Below are 26,789 nucleotides of genomic sequence, written 5' to 3' on the forward strand. Positions count from 1 at the left end.
CCAAGGGAGCATGGTCCTGCCAACACCTTGATTCCAGACTTTGGACCTCCAGAACTGTGCAAGAGCACATTCCTGACATTTCTGTTGTTTTTAAGCCCCCAAATTTGTGGTAGTTTATTTTAACAGCCACAGGAAACCAGTATGGGGGTGACTTGCCCTTGAGGACAGCCATTTAAATTAACATACAGAGCTTGGCTCATGACATTGAAAAGAAGAGACCAAGAAAAAAGCTAGTTGAAGGACTCTGGTTGGCAGAGCACAGGTAACACGGACTGTATTGTTAAAAGAGGCCAGAAGCAGTGGATCTTGAGTTCCAGGGGCCTTGAAGAGCTGAAAGAAGTTTCAACCTCGGCTGAAGAAATGGAGTAGCAGGATCTTATAATTTGCCAGACTGCATGCATGCTTTAGATCTGGGGTATGCACTGCAGTATGCACTTGAGTTGACCAGAAAAATACTTGAAGCCTTTGCCAATGGGGAGAGAGAAGTACCTTATAGAAGAATGAGGTGTGGGGTGAGGGAGGATGGTCATTTCTCAAGCCAGGCCTTGGAGAAACCATTTTGCCAGTAGCAGGGGCTACAAGAAAAGGATCCAGGCATGGAAGGATTTTACTCCCAAATAAGCAATGAAAATAAGCCAATTTGGCTTGTCTGCTCCTAGCTGTCCTGTGCTGCTCCAGCCTGAGGCCCTCTGCCTCACAGGGACTCAGGCCTCACACACACAGATGGGGCGGGGGAGCTGATAGCTGTGAGGAGCAAAGCGTCCTCCTTCAGAGACGAGAGTGGCACACAGAAGGGATGTCAGAGATGTCCTCGGCACCAGGGCCAAGTTGGAGAGGGAAGAGTGTGGGTTTTGTTAGACACAAGATACTAGAATTCCCAGCAGTGCAAGGGAGCGAAACATATGCTGGAGAAACTGCCAGGAGACCTGGGCTATTGCTCCAGCCCTTCAGTGTAGCGGCTGCATGACTTTGCAGGAGTAATGCAACTTCTTTGTCTTACCTGCAAGGAGCTTGGCGAGATCACTTCCAAGGTCACATTAACCCTAAGAGTCTACAATTGCTGCTTGGCTATTGGATGAAATGGATTCAGCCTGTGGAAGTGTCTTCTTGCTAAGTCACTCAAACCAACATGAAAAGATTTCTGATATACACCATCCCCACCCCTGCCACCAAAAGCAAAACAAAATAAAACAAAATACAATATGATATATAGGAAAAGTATATTCGTAAGAAAGGACTACATGATTATAGCATGGCTTGAGGTGGAAAGTCAGTGAATGAATGTTGAATGAATAAATGGATAAGGGTTGATTCCTCCTTTTGCCAAAAATATAATTAATATTGTCCTACAAAGTATATTCTTAGGAATAGGAATGCATAATCATAACATGACACAATGAGAGCATTCAATGAATGAATGTTAAATAAATGAATGGGTGAGGAATTTAAAAGGATTTTTTTAAAAAAACATAGAATGCTTCATGAATTTGCATGGCGTCCGTGTGCCGGCCCCATGCTAATCTCTGTCTCATTCCAATTTTAGTGCATATGCTGCCAAAGGAGCACTGTAAAAGGATTTTAAGCGTTTTTGCTAAGTAGTACACCCAGTCTCATTTCTGCCAGGTATCTGTATGATGATGACATTTAATTTGTTTAACTCTACCTATCCTTTTTTTTTTTCTTTTGAGATAGAGTCTTGCTCTGTCACCCAGGCTGGAGTGTAGTGGCGTGATCTTGGCTCACTGCAGCCTCCTCCTCCTGAGTTCGAGCAAGTCTTGGGCCTCAGGCTCCTGAGTACCTAGGATTACAGGCACCTGCCGTCCTGCCCACCAGGAATTTTTGTAGTTTTAGTGGAGATGGGGTTTCGCCTTGTCGGCCAGGCTAGTCTCAAACACCTGACCTCAGGTGATCTACCCACCTCGACCGTCCACAGAGCGGGGATTTATAGGCATGATCTTACTCTTTAAGTGAGAAAGTGACTCGTAGGTGACGTTCATATCGACTCTCCCCTCTTGGTGCCCCGAATCAACTAAACAGTCTTTGGCTACGTTGGTGGTCAATAAGTGTTGGTGAGTTGTTGAGCATGGATTTCCATCACCTATGCTTTGGGCTGCACGGAAAGCCAAAGATAAAGGACCATCTTGAATCTATCCGGGGGCCCTTGTGTTTTGCTCTTCAATGCTTTCTGCCTTCTTTCCTTGGACAAGGGCGCCCTCTGACCTTTTTATTCATGACTTGTTGACTGACTTCATCGAAAGAGTTGAGAGTAACGAACTGTTTTTAAACTGTTCTTATTTCTGGGGTAAAACAACTTTATTCCACTTGTAAGAACAAACAAAAATTATGATACTATGCAAACGATAATGGAGATGACTGGCCTTCTCTTAAAAGAAATAGGCTCTAAAACAGAGAAAGCTCAAAAGGATGGCAGAAGGCCAGGCCAGGTAGCATTGAAAACCCCTATCCCCTGGCCTGCAGTGTGACACCGCATGGTAGGAGCTGATTTGGAGCCAGGCCTGCCGTGCTGTGACTGTGGTCCGTGTAATTTCTGTGTCAAAGTCTCAACTGTCACATGAACGAGCCATTTAACAGACGCTGCAACCACCCTGACACTTGGGTGTTGGTCCAGTTTCTCCTCCTGTGGCTGAGTGTGCATTCAGATTTGATTTGGTGATTGGTTTTGGCAGGCTTCTTCTCCCTATCTCCCTGGCTTCCCCCTCCATACCCTCTACGCTCCCCCTCATCACTGAGCCCTATTGGAGGGGCACCTGTTACTGAAGACACCACCGAATTATGTGCAGGACAAATGCACACCCACATGAACACGCACTTTCATTACACTCCTAGAAAAATGAAAGTGAAGACAGGAAACTAGTGCTTTTGGCTAAGTGTGATGAGGCTTTCATTGCTCCAAATTCTGTGAGTTTGGGTAATGAGCAGGAAATAACCACAGTTCACACATTCAGGAGCCATGAGGATATTTACCTTTTGTTTGGACTGGTGGATACATATTTGGGTCAAGGAAATCTATGTATAGGACAAAGGAGCCTGAAAATTCATTGATTAATTGATTGATTGATTCCTTCATTCATTCATCTTAAAAGTCCCAGATACTCTGGTTGTCTGGAGATGTTCAATAATAGTTTCTGTCTTCCTTCCCTCCACCCTCTCTCTTTTTCATACGATTTAAAAACAAAGCACGTGTGCATAGAAGTAATTTTAACAACATGAGAAATGCTATAGTCGAAGAACAAACCAAATCTCATCAGGGCACAGAAGGATCACCATGTAACTGCCTGCAGATGGCCAGAAAACCTTTTAAAGGGAATGATATTTGGTCCAAGTCATAAAGAATAAAGAGAAGTTTGTCTATCTGGGTATAAATTAATTTGGCTGTCTGTCATTCGTCCCTGTCTTTCTGATTTCCCATCAGCTTGTAAGGGCAGGAGCTGTGTGTTTGGCTTCTGTATGCAGTGGGAGCCTGGCCCAGTGCCTTGTGTATGGGAATGACTTGTCATATTTTAGCTGAATGAGCAAATCTATAAATGACAGGTACTGAGGTTCTTTTAATGGGTGCACATTGGCTAGTCATGGTCAAGATCTCCTTTTGGATTCAGGTGACAGCAGGAAGGTTCATGCTGGAAAATATACAGGGTATACAGGGACTAGGGGGCCTAGATGCTGTCTAGTGGGGCCTGGACACCTAGAAGGTGACCCCAGGACTAACCATGGGTACAGAGTCAACTAACTGTTGCCGTCCACCTCTGGGTAAGAGACGATCACCACTGCTTCACTCCTCTGGTTGGGGAGGTGGACTCTGAGCTGTGAGACTCTGCCCAAGGGGTTCCTGAGGAAGCTCCTTGGAAGTCCTATCTCCCCCTAGGCCCTGGACAGCATGTGGGTGACAGGGATTGACCACTGATTGTGATATGGATCAGAAGGATGGAAAAGGCAACAATGACAAGTGATTGTCTCTTCCTAAGTTTTCCTGTCTTCTGTTGCCCTTTTATCTGCAGAGCACAGCCTAATAAACAGAGAAGGCTCAGGAGGGTCAGAAACATGGTGTTTGCTGATTCAGCCTCATTTCTCAGCCTACTTGCCAAGAATTCCCAAAAACGAAGGGAGAAAACGTTGGAGGATCATTCTGAGGCTTGAGGTAATCAGATCTTTCCAGTTCTTGAATTAGGTGGCTTGGGAGATAAGATATTGAAACAGAAAGAGCCCAGGCTAGAAATCAGAAACCTTTCTTTCGCGTTCAAGCCCTAGTTTATTGGCCAGTGAATGACCTGCAGCAAGTCGATGACCTGCAGTGAATGACCTGCCTTCTGGCAGTTTAAACTGAGGAGGTAGCAAAGCCACCACAGCGAAAACAGAAGCAGGGCCTGGACATTGTAATGTCAGCAGAACCTGGGACTGAGTTTTTTTTTTTGGAGAGAGAATAAAACTACACTGTGTACCTTCAATGAGATGTATGTGTCTGTGTGATGGAGAGGGCTTGGCATGCTCAGTTACCACTTTTTCTATCTTATATTCTTAGTTACCTTCTCTGGGATATACTTTCCTCCTCTGTTTCCAAAATCTAGCACTCAAAATCATCCATTTTGATTTATGAGGCACCCAATATATATACTCAATGTATATGTGTAGCAAATACAATTTCCCGAGTAGAAATAAAGAATACTGTTTTCCAAAAGCCTGGGGCTTATGAATATTTTTGTAGACTACACATTCTTTGCAACCATTCTAACATTTAACTGTGTCTCTAGAGAGCGCATTCTTTCTAAAGGGATAGAGGTACTAAATGGTGACATTCTATAGCTAATGTGGAAAAATTTATCACAGTACCATGTGATTTGTTCCAGGAACTACCTTTCCCAAAACAAAGGAGCCAGTAGCCTAGATGTCTGATTTAGAGATGACAGAGACCAGTTCTTTTATTCATTAGCCAGTGCATTTTATTATACAACTGAATTTTGAATTAAAATACAAATAGAATCTTATAACATTGGGATTAAAGAAATGCTGATTAATTTAATTTATACTAAGGTGTAGATGACTGATGACTATACCCCATCTTCAGGTTATGTTTTAAGTAATGATAAGGAAAAAAAGTAAAACAGGAAAAGTGATGGGAACTCTAAGGGTGGTGGCAAGGTTATAGGAAAAGGGTTAAGGACATGGCAAGGAGAGAATGAATTTTCCAAGGATAAACTTCTTCTTCCTAAGGTCAGACAGAAACCAGCAGTATGGGATCCAATTTCAGAAAATGTCACAGTCTCCTTGCTTTATGACCCAGGCTAATTTTCAAGACCCGAGCACTACTTCCTCAAAAATCAGATGAAGCTGCCAAAGTCAGGCTCTTGAGGGATTTTTATGAAACTAACATTCTTTTCTCCTTTTACATCATGCATTTTTTGGTGGCTATAAAATACACCTTAATCGCAGCACATTTAGATACCACAGCAAAGCATAAAGAAAAAAAAAACCCTATCCTCAAGTCTGCCATCTTTAATATCACAGTGCATCATGTTTTAAAGGCAAAAGGGAGTTTTTAGGACCTGCCTTCTGGCAGTTTAAACTGAGGAGGTAGCAAAGCCACCACAGCGAAAACAGAAGCAGGGTCTGGACATTTTAATGTCAGCAGAACCTGGGACCGAGGTTTTTTTTTTATTTTTTTGGAGAGAGAATAAAACTACACTGTGTACCTTCAATGAGATGTATGTGTCTGTGTGATGGAGAGGGCTTGGCATGCTCAGTTACCACTTTTTCTATCTTATATTCTTAGTAACTAGGTTACCTGAAGAGTCCATTTGCCACATTCAAATCAGAACTGGTTTTTAAATTAGTTGACTGTAATGCAGATCAGAGAAATTCCGTACATATATGTGGCATTGTTTGAGAGAGAGTGTGTGTGTGTGCGCGCACGCACGCGCATGACTGTGTGCCTGTGTGTGTGTGTGCGTGCACGCATGACTGTGTGCCTGTGTGTGTGTGTGCGCGTCCGTGCGCGCGCATGACTGTGTGCCTGTGTGTGTGTGTGTGTGCGCGTGCGTGCGCGCGCATGACTGTGTGCCTGTGTGTGTGTGTGCGCGCGTGCGTGCGCGCGCATGACTGTGTGCCTGTGTGTGTGTGTGTGTGTGTGTGTGTGTTCTTGCACCTGCCCAGAGGTCAAGTAACCAAATTTGGAATGGGGTGGGTTGAGAACAGCTTCTCTGTTTGCAAGCCTGTTCCCATCACTATGTCTTGCAAATGAAGCCTTTCTTCATGAAGTCAGGTTGTAGGCGAGAGATTCAGAAGATTGGAGGGAGTTTTTCTGCACTGCCTGCTTAGCCCCAGAGAAACCGGAGGACCCTTGGCTGTGCCCACAGAGGGAAAAGCCCAGGCTCCAGGTGAGGCTTCACTTCCCTCCGGCGGTTTGAGGAAGGGGTTGACGGCGATCATAAATATCATTTGCTGACACGGAGTCCTGGGGCTGCGCTGACCACAGGAGTCACAGTCCCCAGGATGTGGGGACCACTCACAAAGCAGGCATTTATGAACTGGTTGGCTTTGCATTAATTAATTCCCCATTCACCAACAGTAACAATCCCTTCAATGAGTGTCCAGGCCCCGGAAAGCTCTCGTGTTGATTGGAGGTGACAAGTGCTTTGCAAAGTGTGACTGTGTTAATATGGAACAGTGCAAAGGGACCCGGAGCCCCTCTCCTGCCCCGGGCCTTCCTTCCCGCATAGCTTTTGAGGAAGAAAGAGGACTTGGCTTCTTAAAGAGTGTTTAATTTGGTTTTTCCTCTTTGGTGGTTCACTTGTCAGCTGCTGTATTCTCATCTGCTTCTTCTTCAGGATGGGTTAGTTCTGATGTAGTGAGTTTTGTCATGAGTCCATGGAGTATCACAAGGACTTCGAAGGGCCAAGAACCCTGACAGGTCATGGGAAGCTGTTAAGGCAGGGCTGATACACACACACACACACACACACACACACACACACACGGATATGGACTCCCTGGGGAGGCTGGGCAAAGCCTAGCAAATTCTCTCATTGTTAAGAATTTGGGAACCAGCCCAGCATGGAGGTTCATGTGCTGGCCTGTAATCCCAGCACTTTGGGAGGCTGAGGCGAGTGGATCATGAGGTCAGGAGATCCAGACCATCCTGGCCAACATGGTGAAACCCCATCTCTACTAAAAGAAACATTAGCTGGGCATGGTGGCACACGCCTATAGTCCCAGCTACTCAGGAGGCTGAGGCAGGAGAATCACTTGCACCCAGGAGGCGGAGGTTGCAGTGAGCCAAGATCGCGCCATTGCACTCCAGCCTGGTTGACAGAGCGAAACTCCGTCTCAAAAAAAAAAAAAAAAAAGAATTTGGGAACAAACGAGAGACTTGGAGTTCCACAGGTCTTAGTAAAAGCTGACATGTAAAAGCAGGGAAAATGTAGAAAGTAGAGCTGATTGTCGATTCCCAAAGGAATTGACTGGAAAACATCTCTTCTTTAACAGGCAGCTCTGTGCCATGCGCTCGCAGGCTCTAACTAAGTGTTTGCTGGCCTGCTGACTGGCAATGGGTTAGGTACTTGCCCCTGCGATCCTCTAGCTTGTTTAATTGCCCAGTTATTTGGCCTCTTTCTTTCCCGTTCTCTCACTAGCTTGCCAGTTTCTGCTTCTGTTGCTGGTTCTAAGGATGCACGCACTTAGCAGGTGAGGCCATTTTAAGTTTTGCTACCTCTTTACACATTGTCCAAATCTTTCTTAGTTGATATGGTCATTTATTACTTTTGAAGATTTTCTTGTTTGTGTCTTTCTGAGGTTTTGCTTGCACTTTTAGGAAGTAGATTTAAAAGACTTCCTTCACCCTTTCCTAGGTGTACACTGTGCTCGATGATACCAAAATGATTAAGAAAGATCTCCCCCTTACCACTAGGAAAGAGGATTAAACATAAGTACATTCACAAATAACTGTAAGGCAGGATTAACACAGGCCAGCGCTGAAAGAGATGTATAAATAGGGGTGATGGGGCTTCCAAGGAAAGCACATCACAGCTGCTGGATCAGTCAGTGAGGGCTTCCTTCGACATTTGCAATGAGTCAGGAAAGATGGTCAGCGTTTCCCATTCCCTTTGATAAGAATGCCCCCTTTACATGACAAAAGGGAATGGAAAACATCTGAGGGTGTGTCTTCTGGGAAGAGTGAGGAGTACATTTTGGGGTAAGGCATAAATTGGGGCTGGAGAAGTGGGAGGGACCAGGGATTGAGAACATTGTCAGCAAGGGTGAGATGTCCGCAGACAGGCAAACCAGGTGGGAAGTTTTTATTGGGGAAGTGTGGCTGGGACTAGGGTGAAGATCCTAGGGCACAAAATTTAAGGAGACTTGCTCTCAGGTGCCACCCCCTGCCTTTGCAGGATCCTGAGTCAGGTCTTCATACTGTGAGCCCAACTTGATCTGGGACTGGGGAGAGCAGTGAGCAGCAGTTTTGTAATTAACAATGCATATTTACAAGGTTGCCGAGCAAGCTCTGCGTAGGAGAATTGGAGACCGCGGGCTCTGCGTGAGACTGTGCAAGTAGAGTTAATACAGGCAGAAAAGATGTGCAACCTGGAAGGTGGGGAACAGTGTGTTCCTTTAAAAGAGTCAACACAGGGCAGAGACAATTCCACACAATTTTCACGTTAATTAATTTCCTGATGAAGGAGGAAGCTTCTAGCCAGGAGTCCAGAGAGCTGAGTTCCAGTCTAGCTCTGCTCTAAGGAGTCCTGGGAGCCCCTGTGACCTTAGCCCTTTGACCTGTGAAATGACTGAGTCACACTAGAACGTTTCATAGGTCCCTGAGAGCCTTAGTATCCCACGTCACTCATGACATATGTTAATATCAGCTGACTTAGGAAAAGAACCCAAACCCTGGGGGACCCCAATTTTGGATCTACAAGATCTCTCAGATCAGAAGCCCTGGGGGGTAAATTTCTTCCGTCCAGAAACTTGTCTTTCATTGATTCACTTGTAAACTACTTCTCAAATTTCTAGGTTTTGGGTCCCCCTTGAAGACTGACATTCCAGTCACTGCTGATAAATTCTGCTTTCCCCTTTCCACCTTGTGTTACCTACCATCACAGCCTGACCCACATTTTTCTACCCCTCCCTCCTTCTCTCCTGTCATTAACGAAATTCCCCAGACCCTTGCAAAACCCCTACAGCAGAATTATCCCAAGAGAGAAACAGTGGATTTAATAAGCTTCCCCTTCGATGGCCCCAAATCCCGTCCAGTTGATTAGGGGAAAAAACAGCTACACGCAGGACAGTTTCCTGATGAAGGAGGTGAGAGGGAGAAAGAATAAAGAATGTTCCTGAAGTTCTGGGCCTCAGGGACCAAATTAAGAAAGCAGCACCACTTACTCAAAATCAGATGAATGTCAGTGGGATGTTTGTCAAACAAACTTGTCATTATTTGTCACAATTTGAGGAAGTATCAGTCAATAGTCACACTTGAGCGCATAACAGAGTTATTTATAGCTGCCAGTCTAGAGTTTTAACTCATGCGGGGCCAAGGCTCCATGCTATAAACAGCTTTATTTATGAAGATTACGTGGCTATAAATAGTTTGGTTCCCTGTGTGTCACAGAACAACTCTGGGATGTACTGCCAAAACCAGCACCAGGAAGCAGGCGGCAGCAGGGAGGTGAATCCGGGTGGTTTTTTTTTTTTTTTTTTTTCTTCTTCTTCTTCTTCTTCTTCTCCGGGGACCCTCTCTGTGAGTCCTTGGCAAGGGTATTGCATCTTCTTCCTCAATGTCCCTTTTGGAAGGGGAGTGGGCTCCATGGTGTTCCTGGGAGAGGGTGGAAGTTACTCACTTAATTAATTAACATCTGCCCCAAGATCTGCTGTTGAAAGGGAGCCAGTACCGGGAGTACCGCCTCTTTTGTGCTTATTCACGGACAATGAGCTAATTACAGTCTCTCTCCTGCTGGAGGGTGGAGGGAGATATCCTGTTATTCCAGTGAACAGGCAAAGCTTTAAAGGTTTGTTTATAGCTTCAGATTTAATTTGAACGACAGCAGCGTCTTTTCTAAAAATAAAAGGTTGTCAGAAATTCAGAAATTTACTAGTTTCTTGTGTCAGCAGATCCTTGTCTACAGAGTAAAGAGTTGGGGGATTTCGGGGGAGCAGAAGAGAGGAAGGGGAATATGTATACATAAATTTTACATGTAAAATACATAGGTATGTCAGCTTGAAAACCGACCATTATACTGTTTGGCATAGGGGCAGTTTTCTTATCAACCTCCCGCCCACCTCCAACCCAAATCTCTTGATCCGTAACTATTTCCATCTCACCCTCGAAATCCTTACACTTAATTTTAATATTGTTAAGCTAAATCTTCTTTTGCTGTTTTTTTTTTAAACAGAAAAGGTGTGGCCATGAAAAAAAATTTATTGGATCTTAATTTGCAAGATTAGTTCTGGTTGATTTTATTGCTGTAATGTAATACTCATAATGATTTTCTGATACATATGTTTTAGCAGCAAGATCTACTTCCTGTTCATTATTCATTTCGATGCAGCTGACGTGTATTAGGCAGGATGGTAGGGAGCGGAGAGGGCAGCACCCCGTGAGAAACTGACATCATTCTGCCATCTTGGCATCATCATCCCAGACATGTGCTGAGCCCCGAGAAGCCTGCACCTAGGCACATCCAGGGATTCACGACCAAAGGTGATAAGCAAGAAATCCTTCTTTAGAAAGGAGTTACATTTTTTTCATTTATAGTGAGCAAGGAGACCTAAGCAGGTACGACCACCTCCCCCTTGACTTCCACATGGCGTTTCAGCAGGAGAAGTAAAGGCTGGCAGACTGGGCAGCACCTTAATCACCCTCCTATAGATCGCAGGCACGGTTACGGAGGAATCTTTCTGGAAGGCATTGTTTTTAATGAAACAGGATCAAACCCCCACCTAAGCCACAAACACACCCCATGGCTTCTCCATGGACCAAGACCCTTTCACATGTCATTTCTAGAGCTGTAAGCCCAAGACCCTTTCACATGTCATTTCTAGAGCTGTAAGCCTTTATAAGGGCAGGGATTTTCTTTGTTCGGGGGCTTAGCTATTTGGGGCATCCAGACCCGCCACAGCCCCTTGCTGAATAAATCAGCACTCCCTTCCCAGTTCGGTGTTGGAGAGGTCTGTTTTGCGGCCATTCCTGCTTTATCAGGATTATCAACATCATTCTCATTATCACCGTTACTGCAGCTCTGTCTAAGGGAGTTGTGAGTTGCATCCTATTTGAACGTCTCCCACTGGATGGGAAGGAAGCAATGAGAAGCTCCTAAGTAAACCAACAATCACGCTGCCGGGGTGGTGACTCGGGGACTTCGAGACCCAACGCCACAGGACCCCGGCCTGGGTGCAGGGGAGGGCATCCCGGAGGAGGTGGTCTCCACGTTGAGTCCTACAGGTGGTTTCCTAGGTTGGTGACTGTGCCTTTTTGTTTCTGTACAGACACCTGCTGGCATAGTAGGCACATGGCAAATCTTTGTAGAGAGAGTAAATGAAGGTATTAAGTGAAAAGTATGTGAAAAATCTCCTGATTGCCCTTCTAACCACTGCTATCTGCTTTTGTACGCTTGCTTCCTGCTTGCTCACTAGGAAGTCCCTTGAGAAACTGCCAAGTTGCCTAAAACCTTGAGTTACTCCCCCTGCCCCTAATCTATACAAGCTGTGTGCAGTTCCAGGCTGGGGGTCCAGACCTTTGGGTACAAACCGTCTGGGCCCGCCAGTGTGTGTTCCTCTGACCCTCTGAGTGCTGTTTGGGTTTCTTGTCAGGTGAAAATCTTCCACAACAGTATATTCTTTTTAGGAATTTCACAGTCCCTCTGGAACACCGTGTCCTATGTTCAGAATACATAAATAAAAAAATATATATATATAAATTGAAATGGTTAAAAATAAAAAATAAGAGAGAGGAGAGAGAGATTTGTGGAGCGTGTGCACTGGAGTGGAATGGAGGACCCCGTCTGATGGGTGCTCTGGAATTCCTAGTCAAAACCATCAACTCCCTGTTGGCGAGCGTGTGCAGGGCAAAGGTGAAGGAGGTAAAATGCAGCAATGAGCATGTTGAAGTGAACTGATCCGAGTGGCCCAACAGGCATCGTCAGCATTTCCGCTCTGTTTATTTTTACATGAGTCTTTACCCATACGTGAGGCTAAGACCTCATCTGTCATGGGTTCCAGTTCTGTGCTCAGGAAGGATGTGGCATTAAGCTAAAAGGAAGAGGATGAGTACAGGGCAAGGGATAGTATGTCAAGTTGCTCCCTTAGCACAGGGTGAGGGATAGTATGTCAAGTTTCTCCCTTACTACAGTGAGGGATAGTATGTCAAGTTTCTCCCTTAGTACAGTGAGGGATGGTATGTCAAGTTTCTCCCTTAGTACAGGGTGAGGGATAGTATGTCAAGTTTCTTCCTTAGTCTTTCACTTCTTCTCAAATACTTTTTCTTTTGGTTATACTTAGTTTCATGATTATTTCTACCTTTTTTTTCCTTTTCTTTTTTTTTGAGATGAAGGCTCAAACTCTTGCCCAGGCTGGAGTGCAGTGGTGTGCTCTCAGCTCACCGCAACTTCTGCCTTCTGGGTTCACGTAATTCTCCTGCCTCAACCTCCCAAGTAGCTGGGATTACAGGCACACACCACCACACCCGGCTAGTTTTTTTTTTTTTTTTTTGTATTTTTTGTAGATATGGGTTTCACTATGTTGGCCAGACTAGTCTCAAACTCCTGACCTCCTGACCTCGTGATCTGCCCGCCTCAGCCTCCCAAAGTGCTGGGATTAGAGGCGTGAGCCACTGTGCCTGGCCTATTTCTACCATTTTTAAAAGAGAGATTCTCAATGTTTATTTTAAAACAAAAAGTACAGATGTTTTTCCACATTGCTTTTGGGTGAAGGAGAAATTTAATATTAGCATTATCAAGCATGTAATTTCAGAGAAGATTCTTAGAATTGGACATGTGTTTGGCCAGTCACAAATAGCTCCCTTCTCAGAGATATTATGACCATATATCCTGAACCTAAATGTTCCCATTCAGAGGAAAAGGAACAGAACAATAAATTTTGCAGCATAACATGTAAATCTGATGATGGCTTATGTTTAATATTTTTGTTCATATCTGTTTCTAAGAATTTTCCCCAATGCCGAGTAACAGCTGAGGAGAGTGCGGTATGAATGTATTAAGTAGCTTAGGGTCTCCAATCCACTAATTCTTAGGATTGTAGACTTTTAGAGCTTCAGGAAACAATTAGAATTTTCTCTTTTAATTCTCTGCTTTTACAGATGTGGAAACTGAGCCATTTGAGTTCTAAGAGACAGAGTTAGGACAGAAAAAATGTCTCTTGGCTCCTAGCAAAGACAACTAATATTTTTTGAACACAAATAGTTGTGCCCTTTACAAAGGTGCAGTGTAGTGGGTTAAGGACGAGGGCTCTGGGGCCAGACAAGCCTAGGTTTGTATATCGGCTCTGTCATTATTTGTGAGGCAGTGAAATGTTACTTCTCTTCCTTAAGCCTCAGTTTTCTTCATCCATAAAGTGGGAACAATAATGACACAACAGAGGCGTTGCGATGACTGAATGAGATAAAGGGCAAGTGCTCTGCGATGGTTCCTGATACATGGAACATCTTTAACATGTAACACAAACCACAGCGTAAACAAAACCAAAAAAAAAATAATCCCAGCACTTTGGAACGCCGAGGTGGGCAGATCATGAGGTCAAGAGATCCAGACTATCCTGACCAATGTGGTGAAACCGTCTCTACTAAAAATACAAAAATTAGCCAGGTGTGGTGGGCCTACCTGTATTCCCAGCTACTTGAGAGGCTGAGGCAGGAGAATCGCTTGAACCTGGGAGGCGGAGGTTATGGTGAGCCAAGATTGCGCCACTGCACTCCAGCCTGATGACAGAGCGAGACTTCGTCTCAAAAACAAACAAAAACAAGCAAAAAGCAAAACCACCACCCCACAGCTAGGCTTTTTGTTCTTTCGGTCTGGTGGGATCTGTACAGAGGTGTTACTGGTGAAGCTTCTTCCTTCTTCACGTCCTTTTGTACATGCTTATTTCCATGGGAGCTGGAGAAGCCCCTCTGAGAGAGAAACACACGAGCCCCGTTCGGCAACAGATCTGATGGAAGGGTGGGTAGCGATGGGGAACAGGGAGGGGAGGCCCTGGTGGGTCGTCACCATGATCAACAGGGGTCTGATATGCTTAGCTGACCCAGAGGGGGAGGGCCTGGGTAGTAGACCCCACTTTGTAGCCCAACCTGCACCTGCTGTGGGTGCAGCTTTGCTCTGGGCATTGCTTTGATTATTAGCAGCTGGAACTCAAGATGGACGAGAGCTCCACGAAAGGGATTGCTCTGTTGTGTAGCCCTGAAGACTGAGATGGTTGGAACCCCATGCCCGAGATGGGAACACGGACAGCAAGGGCACAGGTCAGCAGCTTTGAGGACCTGAAACTTATTTGAGAGTGAGTTATTTCTGTAAATAGCTGGATCTCCTGTAAGGCAAGCAAGTGGGGGACTCAGACCACTAGAATTTGGAACAGATGTCTCATCACACAAGCCATGTGATTTCACTCATATCCTGGGAAACACTATTTGCACATAAAATTGTCCCATCTAACCCCTCATAGCCTTGCAAAGTTTTTACGGTATTTTGCAGATCAGGGAAATGGAGGCTTAGAGAGATTTAAATCACATTTAAGGTCACAGATATCAAAATCAAGCCTAGAGTAAAAAACAAGTATCATTGGTTTTATAGTCCACACCCTGTCCTTGTCCACTGACTCAGTTGGAGTTTACTTTTAATGGATTGTCCTTCCACCTCCTTCCCTCTTTGGTTTGTGGATGGAGAGGTGGCTGTGACTTCTTGTGGCTGAGGGAAGCAGCAGCCTGTCTGGTTACCTGAGCCAGGTCTGGGACCAGGCAGCATGCATTCTAGTCCTGCCTGGGACACTGACTGGCCTTGAGACCTTGGGCAAAGCAGCTGACTGCTCTGCACCCCAGTTTCCTCATCTGTAAGGTAAGGTGTAATAGGGCACTCCAGAGGAAGAGAATCAACAGGGTGTGTGTGTGGGGGTCGTGGAGAGGGAAAATGAGAGAGAGAAAGAAGAAGAAGAGGAAGAAGAGGAGGAAGAGGAGAAGCAGAAGAAGAGGAGGAGGAAAACAAGGAGAACAAGAAGAAAAAGGAAAGGAGAAGAAGAAGAAAGAGGAGGAGGAGGAGGAGAAGAAAAAAAGGAAATGGAAGAAGAAGAAAAGAAGGAGGAGGAGGAGGAAAGGAAAAGGAGAAGATTGATTTTAAGGAGTTGGCTCAAGTGATTCTGGAGACTGACAAGTCCAAAATGTTCAGGGCGGGCTGGCAGGCTGGAGACCCAGGAAGGAGTATGGCATTCCAGTGGGAAGGTGTTCTGAAGCAGAATTCTCTCTTCCCCAGGGGACCTCGGTCATTTCTCTTAAGGCCTTCCACTGACTAGGTGAGACCCACCCGCATTATTCAGGGTAACCTGCTTTGCTCAAAGACTATTGATGTCATTGTTACTCTCATCTAAAAAGCACCTGCACAGCAATACATACACTGGTGTTTGAGCAAATATCTGGGTTCCACGGCCTAGCCAAGTTGATACATTAAATCGACCATTGCTTGGGGCTAATGAGATGTGTTATATAAGGTTGATATGTGAGTTAAGTGAGCTGAGACAGGTGAAGTTAAGAACTGTGCCAGGTACAGATAAATTCTTGATAAGTGTTGTCCATCATTCCTTCTGAAAGGAATCATTCCTTCCCAGGGCAGACTCTGCGGCTTGGACCTGCCATCCTGGCTGCTGGGTCAGTGCGCTGAGGTCAGCGGGCTTTGCTTCTCTTCCATGTACTTCTCCTTGTGGCTGCAGAAGAGTCTCTGTGCCATGAATGTGGCAGCCTGTGTCTGGGAGGAGAGTGCCCACATGAATGAGGACGCTAGATGTTAGCTCTCAGTCAAGGCCCAACAGGAGAAATGCTGCAAGGAAAGGTCTGGGGATGGAATTCCCTGAAAGGATCTCTGTTGTGGTTTATACTCGTGGCAAGAAGCAAACACGTTGCGCTTTAATCTTCCTGGGCAGTGTGTGCATCACGGTGCTGCTGCCAGCCCCTGCCCAGCTCCTGGATCACCTCCACCCCCCAGGCTCAGGTGGATGGCCCTTCAGAAATGCCTTTCTTGGAAAAAAAAACAACGAGAACTCCGCACCCCTTGCTGCCTACCTCTTTTTCAGTTCAGAACTCTGCTCTATCTCCTTTGCCCAGACACACCTTTGGTGGCCCTTCCCTACCTGACAAAGGGAGATACCTTTGAGAGCCAGGCCTGCATTGCTAGCTGAGCGAATGCTCTGTCTGGAAACAGGTGTGTTCTTTTGGTCGATGAAAGCAGGTGGATTAAAAACTAGAATAAATGCAAAATATCCTGGAAGGCAATGGGGAAGGAAAGCTGCAGGAAGGAGACATGGAAGGGAGGGTGGAATGGGAGATGGGAAGGGGCTGCAGGACCAGGGAAAGGGTAAACCATGCTTTCATCTTGAAGTCTGATCTCTTTCTGAACTCTGGTGGGTTCACCAGAATTTTAAAAAGTGTCTCTGCAGCTGACAGCTCGAGTCACAGAACCAGCCTTCTCCGAAGTTCCGGAGTGCTGTGGGAGGCTGAGACCAGGGAGTCTGGAGACTGGGAGGCTGGGGGAACCCAGCTGGCCTTTGTCCGGCAGGATCACTTGCAACTCCAACTCTCTGGCCTGGGCAGGCTTCTGGCTGCTCTTGGATGTGGCTGAGACTGAGTCCATCCCCTGGCAGCTCCTGGAGCTGTCCATGGGGCTGGTATCAGCAGATGACTTTCTGAGCAGATCTCAAGGCACTGCTGGGTGCGCTCGTCAATGGCAAAGTCACACAGACACCTGCTGTAGTCCCTGGTCACCCCTGCTGAGAGGACAGCAGGCCTCCCTGGGACTGGCGCTTTTCTTGCCAGGACTTTGAGGAAAGTCTTCTTCTAGAAAGGGCTTGGGGACCCTGCTTTAAGAGCTGCTCCTAAGGGGAAAGCCGGGTTGTTCCAAAGGTCCTGGAGGAAGCTCAGAGTCTGCAAGTCACCCAGCACAGGGAGGGATGTGAAGGTGGCCTGCTGACTGCTCTGGGCTGGAAAAGTGACAGTGACCATTGTCCTTGGAGCCCTGGGAGAAGTGTTGGTGCATCTTGCTTTATGAGAAATGCATGCGCTTGAGAAATGGAGTGTGGACATTTAAAAAATATGGATTGCTATGTTTTAATCAATACATCTGATTTTTTTTGAAGTCCTGGAGTATTGGAATCATGACTTCTCTGTTTGCGAACTGAGCATTAGGAATACTGAGTTTTCTAAAAGCAGGGATGTTGGTAACGGAAGCAAATGGACACTTCTGGAGCTGTCAAGTTGCCCGGAGCAGGACCCCAACAGCCACCAATGACTTGGCTCCTTGGCTCGCGGGCTAAGCCAGGAAAACAGAGGTAGTGGCCCTGGGCAGAGGGACACCACACACAGCCAAGCCTGTAGAGATACTGGGGCGGGGAGGGCATCTGGGAGCCCCGCAAAAACCCACCTGTCTTCAGCTCTGTGTCCTGCCTGGTTACATCCTCAGAACGGTGAGGTGCCCTTCCAGCATCCTGTGGAGGACACTCGCTGTGTCTCATCATTGGGATTTCTGAGATCCCGTTACTGGGGAGACTCTTTTTCGAGGGTGTGCAGGACAGAACAGCTTTGCCCTCATTTATTAAAAAATTGCTAGAGTAATATATACGTAACATAAAATTTACTATTTTAACATTTTAAATGTATGTTTCAGTGACATTAAGCACATTCGTATCCTTGTGCAACCATCACCACCGTCCAGTTCTGGGTATGTTTTCTTCACCCCTAACTGAAACCATAGACCCACCCATTAAACACCAGCTCCTCATTCTCTTCTTCCCCCAACTCCTGGCAACCGCCATTCTGTGTTCTTTCTCTATAAATGTGAGCATTCTAGCTATCTCACATGAGTGGAATCATACAGCACTTTTCCTTCTGTGTCTGGCTTATTTCACCTAGCATGATGCCTTCAAGGTTCATCCAGGTTGCAGTATATATCAGATGTTTTTTATTTATCTTTTTATTGTGGTAAACTATCATAAGATGTATCATTTTAAACATTAAGAAGTGGACAGCTCAGTAGCATTAAATCCATTCATAATGCTGGGTAACCATCACTGCGATCTATCATCTATCTATCTATCTATCTATCTATCATCACTTTTTAAAATCATCCCCAACAGAAACTGTATATCCATTAAACAGTGACTCCCGACCCCCTTCTCCTCCCAGTCTCTGGTAATCTCTATTCTACTCTCTCTGTATGAGTGGTCTATGCTATGGACCTCATGTAAATGGAATCAGACGTTGTCTGTCACCTTTTTGTTTTTTAATGGAGTCTTGCTCTGTCACCCAGGCTGGAGTGCGATGGCACAATCTCAGCTCACTGCAACTTCTGCCTCTGGGGTTTAAGCAATTCTCTCCTCAGCCTCCTAAGTAGCTGGGATTACAGGCACCTGCCACCACATCCTGCTAATTTTTGTATTTTTAGTAGAGATGAGGTTTCACCATCTTGGCCAGGCTGGTCTTGAACTCCTGACCTTGTGATTCACTTGCCTCGGCCTCCCAAAGTGCTGGGATTACAGGCATAAGCCACCGCGCCCAGCCATCTCCTGCCTTTTGAGCATAGATTAGATTAGAGCACAGATTTTCAGTCTCCTCAAAGAGACAGAAGGCCAGCACCTAGCGGAACTGAAGGGTTGCACGTGGCTCTGATGGGGGGTTTTCTAGCCTGCAACAGGAAAACAGAGTAGGAACCATCCTAAAGCAGCCTGGACAGGACCCCCTGGGTTTGAGGGAAGGTGCTCTGAGAGGGATGCCCTGGCAGGGACATCCAGCTGTGGAGAGGTCCACAGCCACTGAGGGAGGCCCTGAGAGACTCATGTCACAGTGCTCCCCTTGTTATGATTCCAGCCTCAGTGAGCACCCTTCCAAAAATCTTCCTGCAGCAGAGAAAGCACGGGACAGGGTGACACCCTGTCTCAATGGCTTGGCACTCATGCTTGTCATGGCAACAAAAAGGAGTGGCCAGAACATAAATGTAGGAGTGGTTCCTGAGTTTGAAAAATGGCTCTACCATTTACAATATTTGAAGCCTGGAGCAAGTGGCGTGCTCAGCTTCTGCTTCTGAAAAGTGAGGATGAGAAGAGTAGCCATCTCACAGGTATGGGCAGGCATGAGAAATAAGCAAAACCACACATAATGCAGGAAGGTGTTCTGCCGAATGCCTGACCCACAGTAAGTGCTCAGCCGTGATCGTAATTGGTACTGTGTTGTTATATATCTGTTTCTTGTAAGTTTTGCTAGCATGACTCACTATCCTCAAGTCCAAATAGTTTTAAGACATTGAAATTGAGTTTGGGCTATGCGTTCTCCAGGTCAGGCATTTCTGGGGTCAATAATCAACTGCTTGTGCATCTTGAGAAATCAGTGGTCTGTCTCCCTGGTGACATCTTGATCTCACCATTCATTTTCCTTCCTAAGCATTGATAGAAATAAAGAATTGGGAAGTGGGAGCTCATTTTTGGGTAATGAATCTTGAACTGCATCGTTATTTTAGTTGATCATATTGCATAGACTGCACATTGGTGGATGGGAGACCTAGTTAAAACGGTGTAAATGGGACAATTAAAAATCTCTCCGAACAGTCAAGTTCACAGTGACGGGATCCACAGGAAAGCATATAGTGGGTCTTTGAAGCCCTAATTTGAACATGGGTCCCCCATCCCAGACCTCTTCCCTGGATGTCTCCAGGGATTCTGCTCAGGTCAGTAGCTGCTGCCGTTACCATTGCTGGTGGGATCCGGGCAGTGGTCTTCCTCATCTCGGGAGGCGTTTTCTTCCTTGGGGTTACCCATGGCCAGGGTTCAGATACATTCACATGGAGGCAGTCTCTTTGCAGCTTCAGAACCGTGACCCTTTAATACCTGGCCTTTGGAGTAGAAGCCCACCCACTGCTTCTATTTCCCACAGCCTTAGGGTAGATTCTGTCTCAAAAGCTTCCTGGTTCCTTTGTGCCACCTCACTCCGGTTATCCGTAGATTTTTATTCATGGCAAAACTCAAAGCCAGAGCCCTGTGGGCTTGGTCCTTCTCCCCTCAGGTGGCCCCTCTGCTCCTGTGTGCATTTGCTCAACCCCCAGGCTCCATTTAGCGGTGGGCGTGTCAGGGCGGGCGGTGAGCGCCCATCTGCCCACCGATCCCAGTTGGGTGGATTAATTAATGATTATAGAGGACTTTGAAGGTTGCAGGGCTAATTATTTAGCCAGTTCCCTCCCTTCCCCCAAGTCCCCTCGACGGCCTTTTGTCTCTTTCCCTCATGGGGTGTTCTTTGAAGTGAATAGGAGAAGATGAATCAGGGGTCAGTTAATAGGGCTGGCCATTACAGATGGCTGGCTGGAGAGTCCCGTCTGGACGCTGCTCCGCTGCAGGAGCTGAGATTCTCCACGGACCCCAGCAGCCCGGTGGAGTTTTCTTTCTATCAGAACTGGCCCAGGTTCCCAGAACACTGTGGCTTCCCAGTCTCCCAGCTGGACGCAGCAAACAGCAGGTCTTCGTTGGCTGTGGTGTAGCCTGATGCCCTTGGGCTTCTGCAGCTTTTTCTCCCAATCTGGATGTGAAATCCTTTACTTATGAATTCGTTCTCCCCTCTCTCTTTTATTACTCTTACCCAGAGCATGGCTCCATAGGGAGAACATGTGAGTTCTGCTCCCACTTCTAGGTTACTTCCAGGTTGGAGAGAACTAATTCCAAGCTGTAGCCTGGAAGCAGTGACTTCAGGCTGCCTTGTAGAGCAAGAAGACCACAGGGTATCTCTGCCTTTTCTTTCTCCCCACAAACCAAGATATTGAAATAAAATAGATTTTTCTGTGATTGTAAGTTCTTGAATTGTGTATCCTTTTGTAGCCAGGAAAATCTAAGTGTAAAATAAATATTACAGGTCATAGAATGATGCTTCCAATATCCCCTACCTGAGTTCAGGAGTGGGTCATCTGTGTACCTGTGTGCATATGAAAGGGGAGATGTTTGTGGCTGAAAAATCCTGAGTGACATCAATTTATGCGTTCATTCATACACATCTATCACATTTACTGAGATGCTTCTCAATTGTAGAGTTGTTAGAGATATAAAGCGGAGACAGCACTTTAGTTTTAGAAACAGTTCTAAAGCTGTTTCTGGCCCAGTAGGGGGAAGAGTACAAAAACACGTCAGTATGGCAGGATCATATTTTGAGCTATTGTTTTGTCTTTTGCTCTATTTTTACCTTTCCTGTGACCAACAGGTAAACAGGCCCTTTGCCTGTCCTTGCCTCGGGATATTTCAGGGCTGAAAACAGAAGCTGCTTGAAGTCAAAGGCTTTTGTAGAAGTCTGAAGCTCTTTGAAAAAAATGGTGTCAGTAGCCTCTGAGGGCAGCAGGTTGGACGAGAGGTGACTCTGGGCCATGAGGCTGAGCATGAGGGCTTTGAGGGTGACCAAAGAAGGGAGGGAGGAGAACAGAGAGGTGAGGGAATATGGAAAGGTCTTGAAGATGTGGGTGTAGCAGCCCTGGAGAGGCTGGGGAGGCACTGGGGGTTCTAGCCTCACCACAGACGCCCCGGATGTGAACCTGAGGCAGAGAGGCCACTGGCCCTCAGGTTCATGTGGGCTGGGACCATGCCACACTCTGGGGACCAGAAAGGACTGATGATGGCCAGCGAGTGAAGGGGGCTCCCCAGCGCTTTGGTGATCTGTACAGTTCCCTGGGCAGGTGGGCTTGTAAATGATGGTGCAGGGATGTCTGTTACCCCAGAAGGGTGGGAGATTGGAGTGGGAGGTAAGATGGTTTAAAATAAAAATAATACATTCTGCACAGTGGAACAGTGGACTCTGACACTATACCCATCACATAATTCTGACACAATTTAAAAGGGGTGGTAGTGGAGAGGCAGTCAAATTCATATAGATAGGAAGTAGACTAGTAGTTTCCAGGGGCTGGGGGTAGGGGCAATGGGGGTTAGAGTTTGGTGGGTGCACAGTTTCCATGTGGCAAGATAAGAGGCAAAGAGTTCTGGAGATAGCATAATGATGGGAACGTACTTACCCTGTTGAACTGCACACTCAACAACTGCTACGATAGTTAGTTTTAGGCCATGTGTATTTCATCATGATTCATAAGCTATGGAGTTTAGCCCCAGGAGTGCGGGGAGCAAAGATGGAGGGGGATCTAAGTCAGCTTGGGGTGGTCATGGAAGTCTTCACTGGCAAGTGCCAAGTGACTGAGACCCAAAGGATGGGTTGGCAGAAAAGAGGTGGGGGAGTGGGTGGAAACAGAGGGAGTGACTGAGGAGGTTGGAAGGGGGCAAGGAAAAGATGAGCACCCACATACACACACGTGTGCTTTTACACTCACATCCACCTGCACACACCCAGCCAGCGTGGCTGGAGTTTAGAAAGTTAGGCGGGATGGGGAGTCATGGGGACAGATCACCTGGTTTAGATTTTATCTGGTAGGTGATGGGAACCATTGAGTATTCTTGGTGGGGGCTGGGGGATGGTGACGTAATCAGATTGGTGTTCCAGCATGATCACCCTGGCAGCTGTGCGGAAGGTGGGGTGAAGCCCAGAGACAGAGCACTACCCGGGACTGTGCCTGCAGAACAGGAACAGCTTCTGCTTGTCCCAGAAACCCGCTGCCCTCCCAGCTCCCTGGGAGCATGAGAGTTAGCATCACCTGTCTCCTTTCCAGTCCCCAGGGGCAGCTTGGACGTCTGTGGCACATCATCCCTGTGTGCTTGACTGTTACCATTGTTTTGAGAATCTCTGCTCTTATCTCATAGCTTTAATGGGGAGAAAGAGTGAATCACAGACAGATCTTTCCCCAAGCATTACCATTCATCCACACCCCTCATTCCTGTTTTATTTCTTTTATGAGCAGAGATTCATTTCTATGGCCCGAAACCTACCCTTGCAGGGGCCGTCCGTTGCTGTGTATGGAGGCAGAATTGTGCTTCCGTAGGCCGAGCAGACTCCAAGATCTCACGGCCTGGGGTCTGAAGTCCAGCTCTGACTTCAACCTCTGTTATCATGTCTCTAAAATCAGGATGTCGATAGTATCATCTCACTGGACTGTTATGAGGATTTAATGAATTCATCTTTTAAAAGCACTTACAATGACATCTGGTACAGAGTTGATACTGTGTTTATTAATTAAATATCTGCTCCAAAAAGTAATGATGGGGATTAAATAGGATGCTGTTCCTGAGGGACCCGGCATAGCACCGAGAATACAGTAGCACACAATACATCTGAACTGTTGCTATTTACTGTTAAGATGTTTAGAATTGTGCTGGACTATGACATGCGCGAGATGAGATGGAAGGAGGTGAGATAGGTTTGGATAGGGGGGCTGTATTCATGCAGATGCTTTTGAGGAAACTAAAGCCGCCCCTGTGGCCCTCCTGATGGTCTCCTTCCAGTCTCTCTGACAACCCATCTGTCCCCACACCACTGCTGCTACAGATGCCTGCCTTATGAGCTGTGAATCTAGTCAGGCAACTCTCTGACTTACTTAGAAATCTGGTGGTGATCCTTGTTATGGGGTGAACATTGGCCCCGCAAAAGGTGCACTGAAGTCCTAACCCCGAGTAGCTCAGAATGGGCCTCATTTGGAAATAGAATCCTTCCCAATGCAATCAGTGAAGAGGAGGTCCTATGGAGGAGGGCAGAACTCTGATCCAATAGGAAGGTCCGTATAGGAGGAAGGCCATGTGAAGACACCAGGGAGAGGCCACAAGAAGGCAGAGGCGGAGATCGAGGTGATGCCTCTCCAAGGCAAGGAATCACACGAGTCTCCGGCTGCCAGCAGAAACCAAACGGAAGCATGGACCAAACTATCCCGCAGAACCTCCGAAAGGGCCAGCCCTGCCTACATCTCGAGTTTGGACTTTGAGCCTCCAGAACTGTGAGACACTCAATTTCTGTTCTTTTAAGCCAGCCAGTCTGCATTACCTTCTTGCAGGAGCCCCAGGAAATGAACATGAAACCAGTCCAAACTGCTTAGCATGGTATTTAGGGTTCAGTGTCTTCTACATACACAAACACACACACACATACACACACACGCGCGCGTGCGTGCACGCGCGCCAGCCACACAAAACCACACCAGGCTATTTGTAATCCCACATGAGATTTGAAAAGTTATTTGTGGTAGGAAGAAAGTATTTGATACCAATGATGACTGCTCCGAGGCTGCTAAGATCCTGGTACCTGGAGCTCTTTTTTTTTGTGGGGCACGTGCACCCCAGTAGACAGTGGATGTGACACACTGAGAGGATGCCCTAGAAAAGAAGGAGTGGGGAGGGCCTGGGAAACTCACTGGGCTGAATATTTGGGCCTTGCAGGCTGTGGAACCCAGGAAAAGATGGGGTTGGTGGGCAAGGGACTTGAACAGAGGTGGGCAAGGATGTTGAGGGGGGATTGTTGGAGAGAAATGCTGCCTGCTGTGTGATGTGGGTTGTGCCTGCTCTCTATCACTGGTAATCATTGCCCCTCTGTACTGGTGGCATTCATTCCCCTCCCCTCCCCTTTCTTTCTCTCTCCTTACTTTCTCTCCTCTCCCTTCTAATGGGTGGTAATGGATTACCTGCCTGGGGACAGCTCCAGGTGAAATCAGAGGCTGGATTATCTGAGTGAGCCAAGACCATGCCCACATCCCTTGTTCATGCTGTTTTCTACACCTGGGATGCTCTTCCTCTCTTTTCTGCCCAAAATCCCACTTGTCTTTCAAGTGTCCTCACTTTTGTGAAGATTTCTGTATCTCCTCCCCTTTTCCTACTCCTAGGCAGAATTACAATGAACCCTGCCTCTGAAACTCCCTAGAAATTCTCAAATCTTTCTATGGCACCACACAAAGAAGAGGAAGCTTGGGTCGTAATTTATCTTTGCCACCCCTCTACCCACCCTCACACCAAGCCCAGAGCCCAGCACATAGTAGGTTATCAGTGATGAGTGGGTGTGGCACCAGTGAGTGAACAAAGCGGGGGGCTTCAGGACCAGAAGGGGAGGGGCGCTGTGGACCAACAAGGAAAGGAGATAAAAATGAGTGGGGCAGGAGAGAGAAGTTCAGTGATACCCTTCCTTTCAACGCTCCTCAAGAGTCGAATTTACATCATTAAAACCCAAGTAACCAGGAAATGAATGGTGAGAGAAGCGGGAGACAGAATTGTGGAGATGGGAAGGAAAGACAGGAGAGAAAAGTGGCTTAAAGACAGGGTTGCTCTAGAATTTCAAAAAAGGCAGCTGGGTGCAGTGGCTCACGCCTACAGTCCCAGCACTTTGGGACCAGGTGGGCGGATCAGGAGTTTGAGACCAGCCTGGCCAACATAGTGAAACCCTGTCTCTGCTAAAATACAAAAAATTATTTGTATTTTAACAATTTGGTGTATTTTAATAATTTGGTGTGGTGGTGGGCACCTGTAATCCCAGCTACTCAGGAGGCTGAGGCATGAGAATCACATGAACCTGGGAGGCAGAGCTTGCAGTGAGCCCAGATCTCACCATTGCACTCCAGCCCAAGCGACAGTGTGAGACTCTGTCTCAAAAAAAAAACAAAAAAAGACAAAGATGGAAGTGGGGCAAATACAGCAGGAAGAAGAAGGACTGAGAAAAGGTGCAGGAGGGAGGCTGAGATTTGAGTGAATAAAAGGTGTGGGGTGGGGTTGGGACTGGGACAAACGAAGTCCACAGCCTCACTCCACAGAAGGCAGGTGGGGAACTGGCAGTGTACTGAAGCTCCACAGCCCTTTTTGTGGAGAGGGAGGAAATGCTGGATAATAATATGCTGTAGGTAGAGATAAATTAATAATATTAAGCTACCTCACTGGGGTGTTACGAGTGTTAATTAATTAATTATTGTTTGCAAAGCACTTGGAAGGTGGAAAGGCTCTATAATTATTATGAATAAAATGTCGGAGATAATCATCCGGCAGAATGCAGTGACCTCATCAGCATCTCATTTGCATGGCGTGAAGCAGAGCATTGGTTCTAGGATTCTCTGTCAAAGGGGGAGACCTGCCGGGCTGACAGATGCCCATCTCCAGGTCCTGCCTTCTCCCGGCCACATCTGTCTGGCAGCCCCAAAGCTGCAGCCTCCACTCCCTTGGTGGTGAGTTCACAAGCAACTGTGTAAGATGATGTATTTATGAGTCAGAAAGCTACATTTGCAGTCAGCTGGTGGCTGGATGATTTTACGATGGGCAGCATTCTAATGTCACAGCCCCGAGGAACGCTCTTCACACGGAGCAGCTTTCGGTTTGGCCAGCTGTTTTGTTTCATAGGAGATTATGAACATGGTGGTCTGGGGCTAGCCTTCCAGAGTGGGAAGGGTGTGGGCTTTGCAGGCAGGGAGAAGAAGGACTTTATCTGGGAAGAGGTCAGTGCCTGCAACGTGCCTGCTCTGGGTTAGGAGGGGAAGGGCAATGAGCAGACCATAATTCTGGCTCATGAAGCTGACATGCTAAATATGGGAAACAGGCAAGAAACAAACACCTCATCATCTCTATTTGTAATGTGTCCGGTGGCAGCAAAGGCAAAGAAGAAAAACATAATAGAGGAAGGCACATGGAGAGTGAGGGGGAAAGCTGTATGAGTTGGGTGT

General features: G+C 46.6%; 1 protein-coding gene and 1 non-coding gene across 24 annotated transcripts in view; one reads left to right on the forward strand and one right to left on the reverse strand.

Moving 5' to 3' along the window:
- LOC128931702 (uncharacterized) overlaps nt 1–26,789 on the forward strand; it is a 664,375-nt gene that overhangs the window by 425,282 nt on the left and 212,304 nt on the right. For 9 of the 23 annotated variants that reach the window (XR_013533728.1, XR_013533734.1, XR_013533733.1 and 6 more), the window contains 2 exons: nt 4,017–4,156; nt 6,271–7,695. The exons of 4 other annotated variants lie outside the window; for them this stretch is intronic. Coding sequence is in view for 1 of the 19 variants with exons in the window: in XM_078368313.1 (XP_078224439.1) it covers nt 4,017–4,028 (12 nt within the window). In the remaining 18 variants the exon portion in view is untranslated. Of the gene's footprint in view, nt 1–4,016; nt 26,735–26,789 lie in introns of those variants that run through there. 10 more of the 23 variants (XR_013533730.1, XR_013533720.1, XR_013533725.1 and 7 more) reach the window with 4 other exon arrangements.
- LOC118153313 (U6 spliceosomal RNA) lies at nt 1,464–1,566 on the reverse strand. Its single transcript, XR_004742564.1, has one exon. It is a non-coding gene; the product is annotated as a U6 spliceosomal RNA (small nuclear RNA).

Source organism: Callithrix jacchus, chromosome 4 (assembly GCF_049354715.1).
Source record: "Callithrix jacchus isolate 240 chromosome 4, calJac240_pri, whole genome shotgun sequence".
In the NCBI taxonomy this organism is placed as follows: domain Eukaryota; kingdom Metazoa; phylum Chordata; class Mammalia; order Primates; family Cebidae; genus Callithrix; species Callithrix jacchus.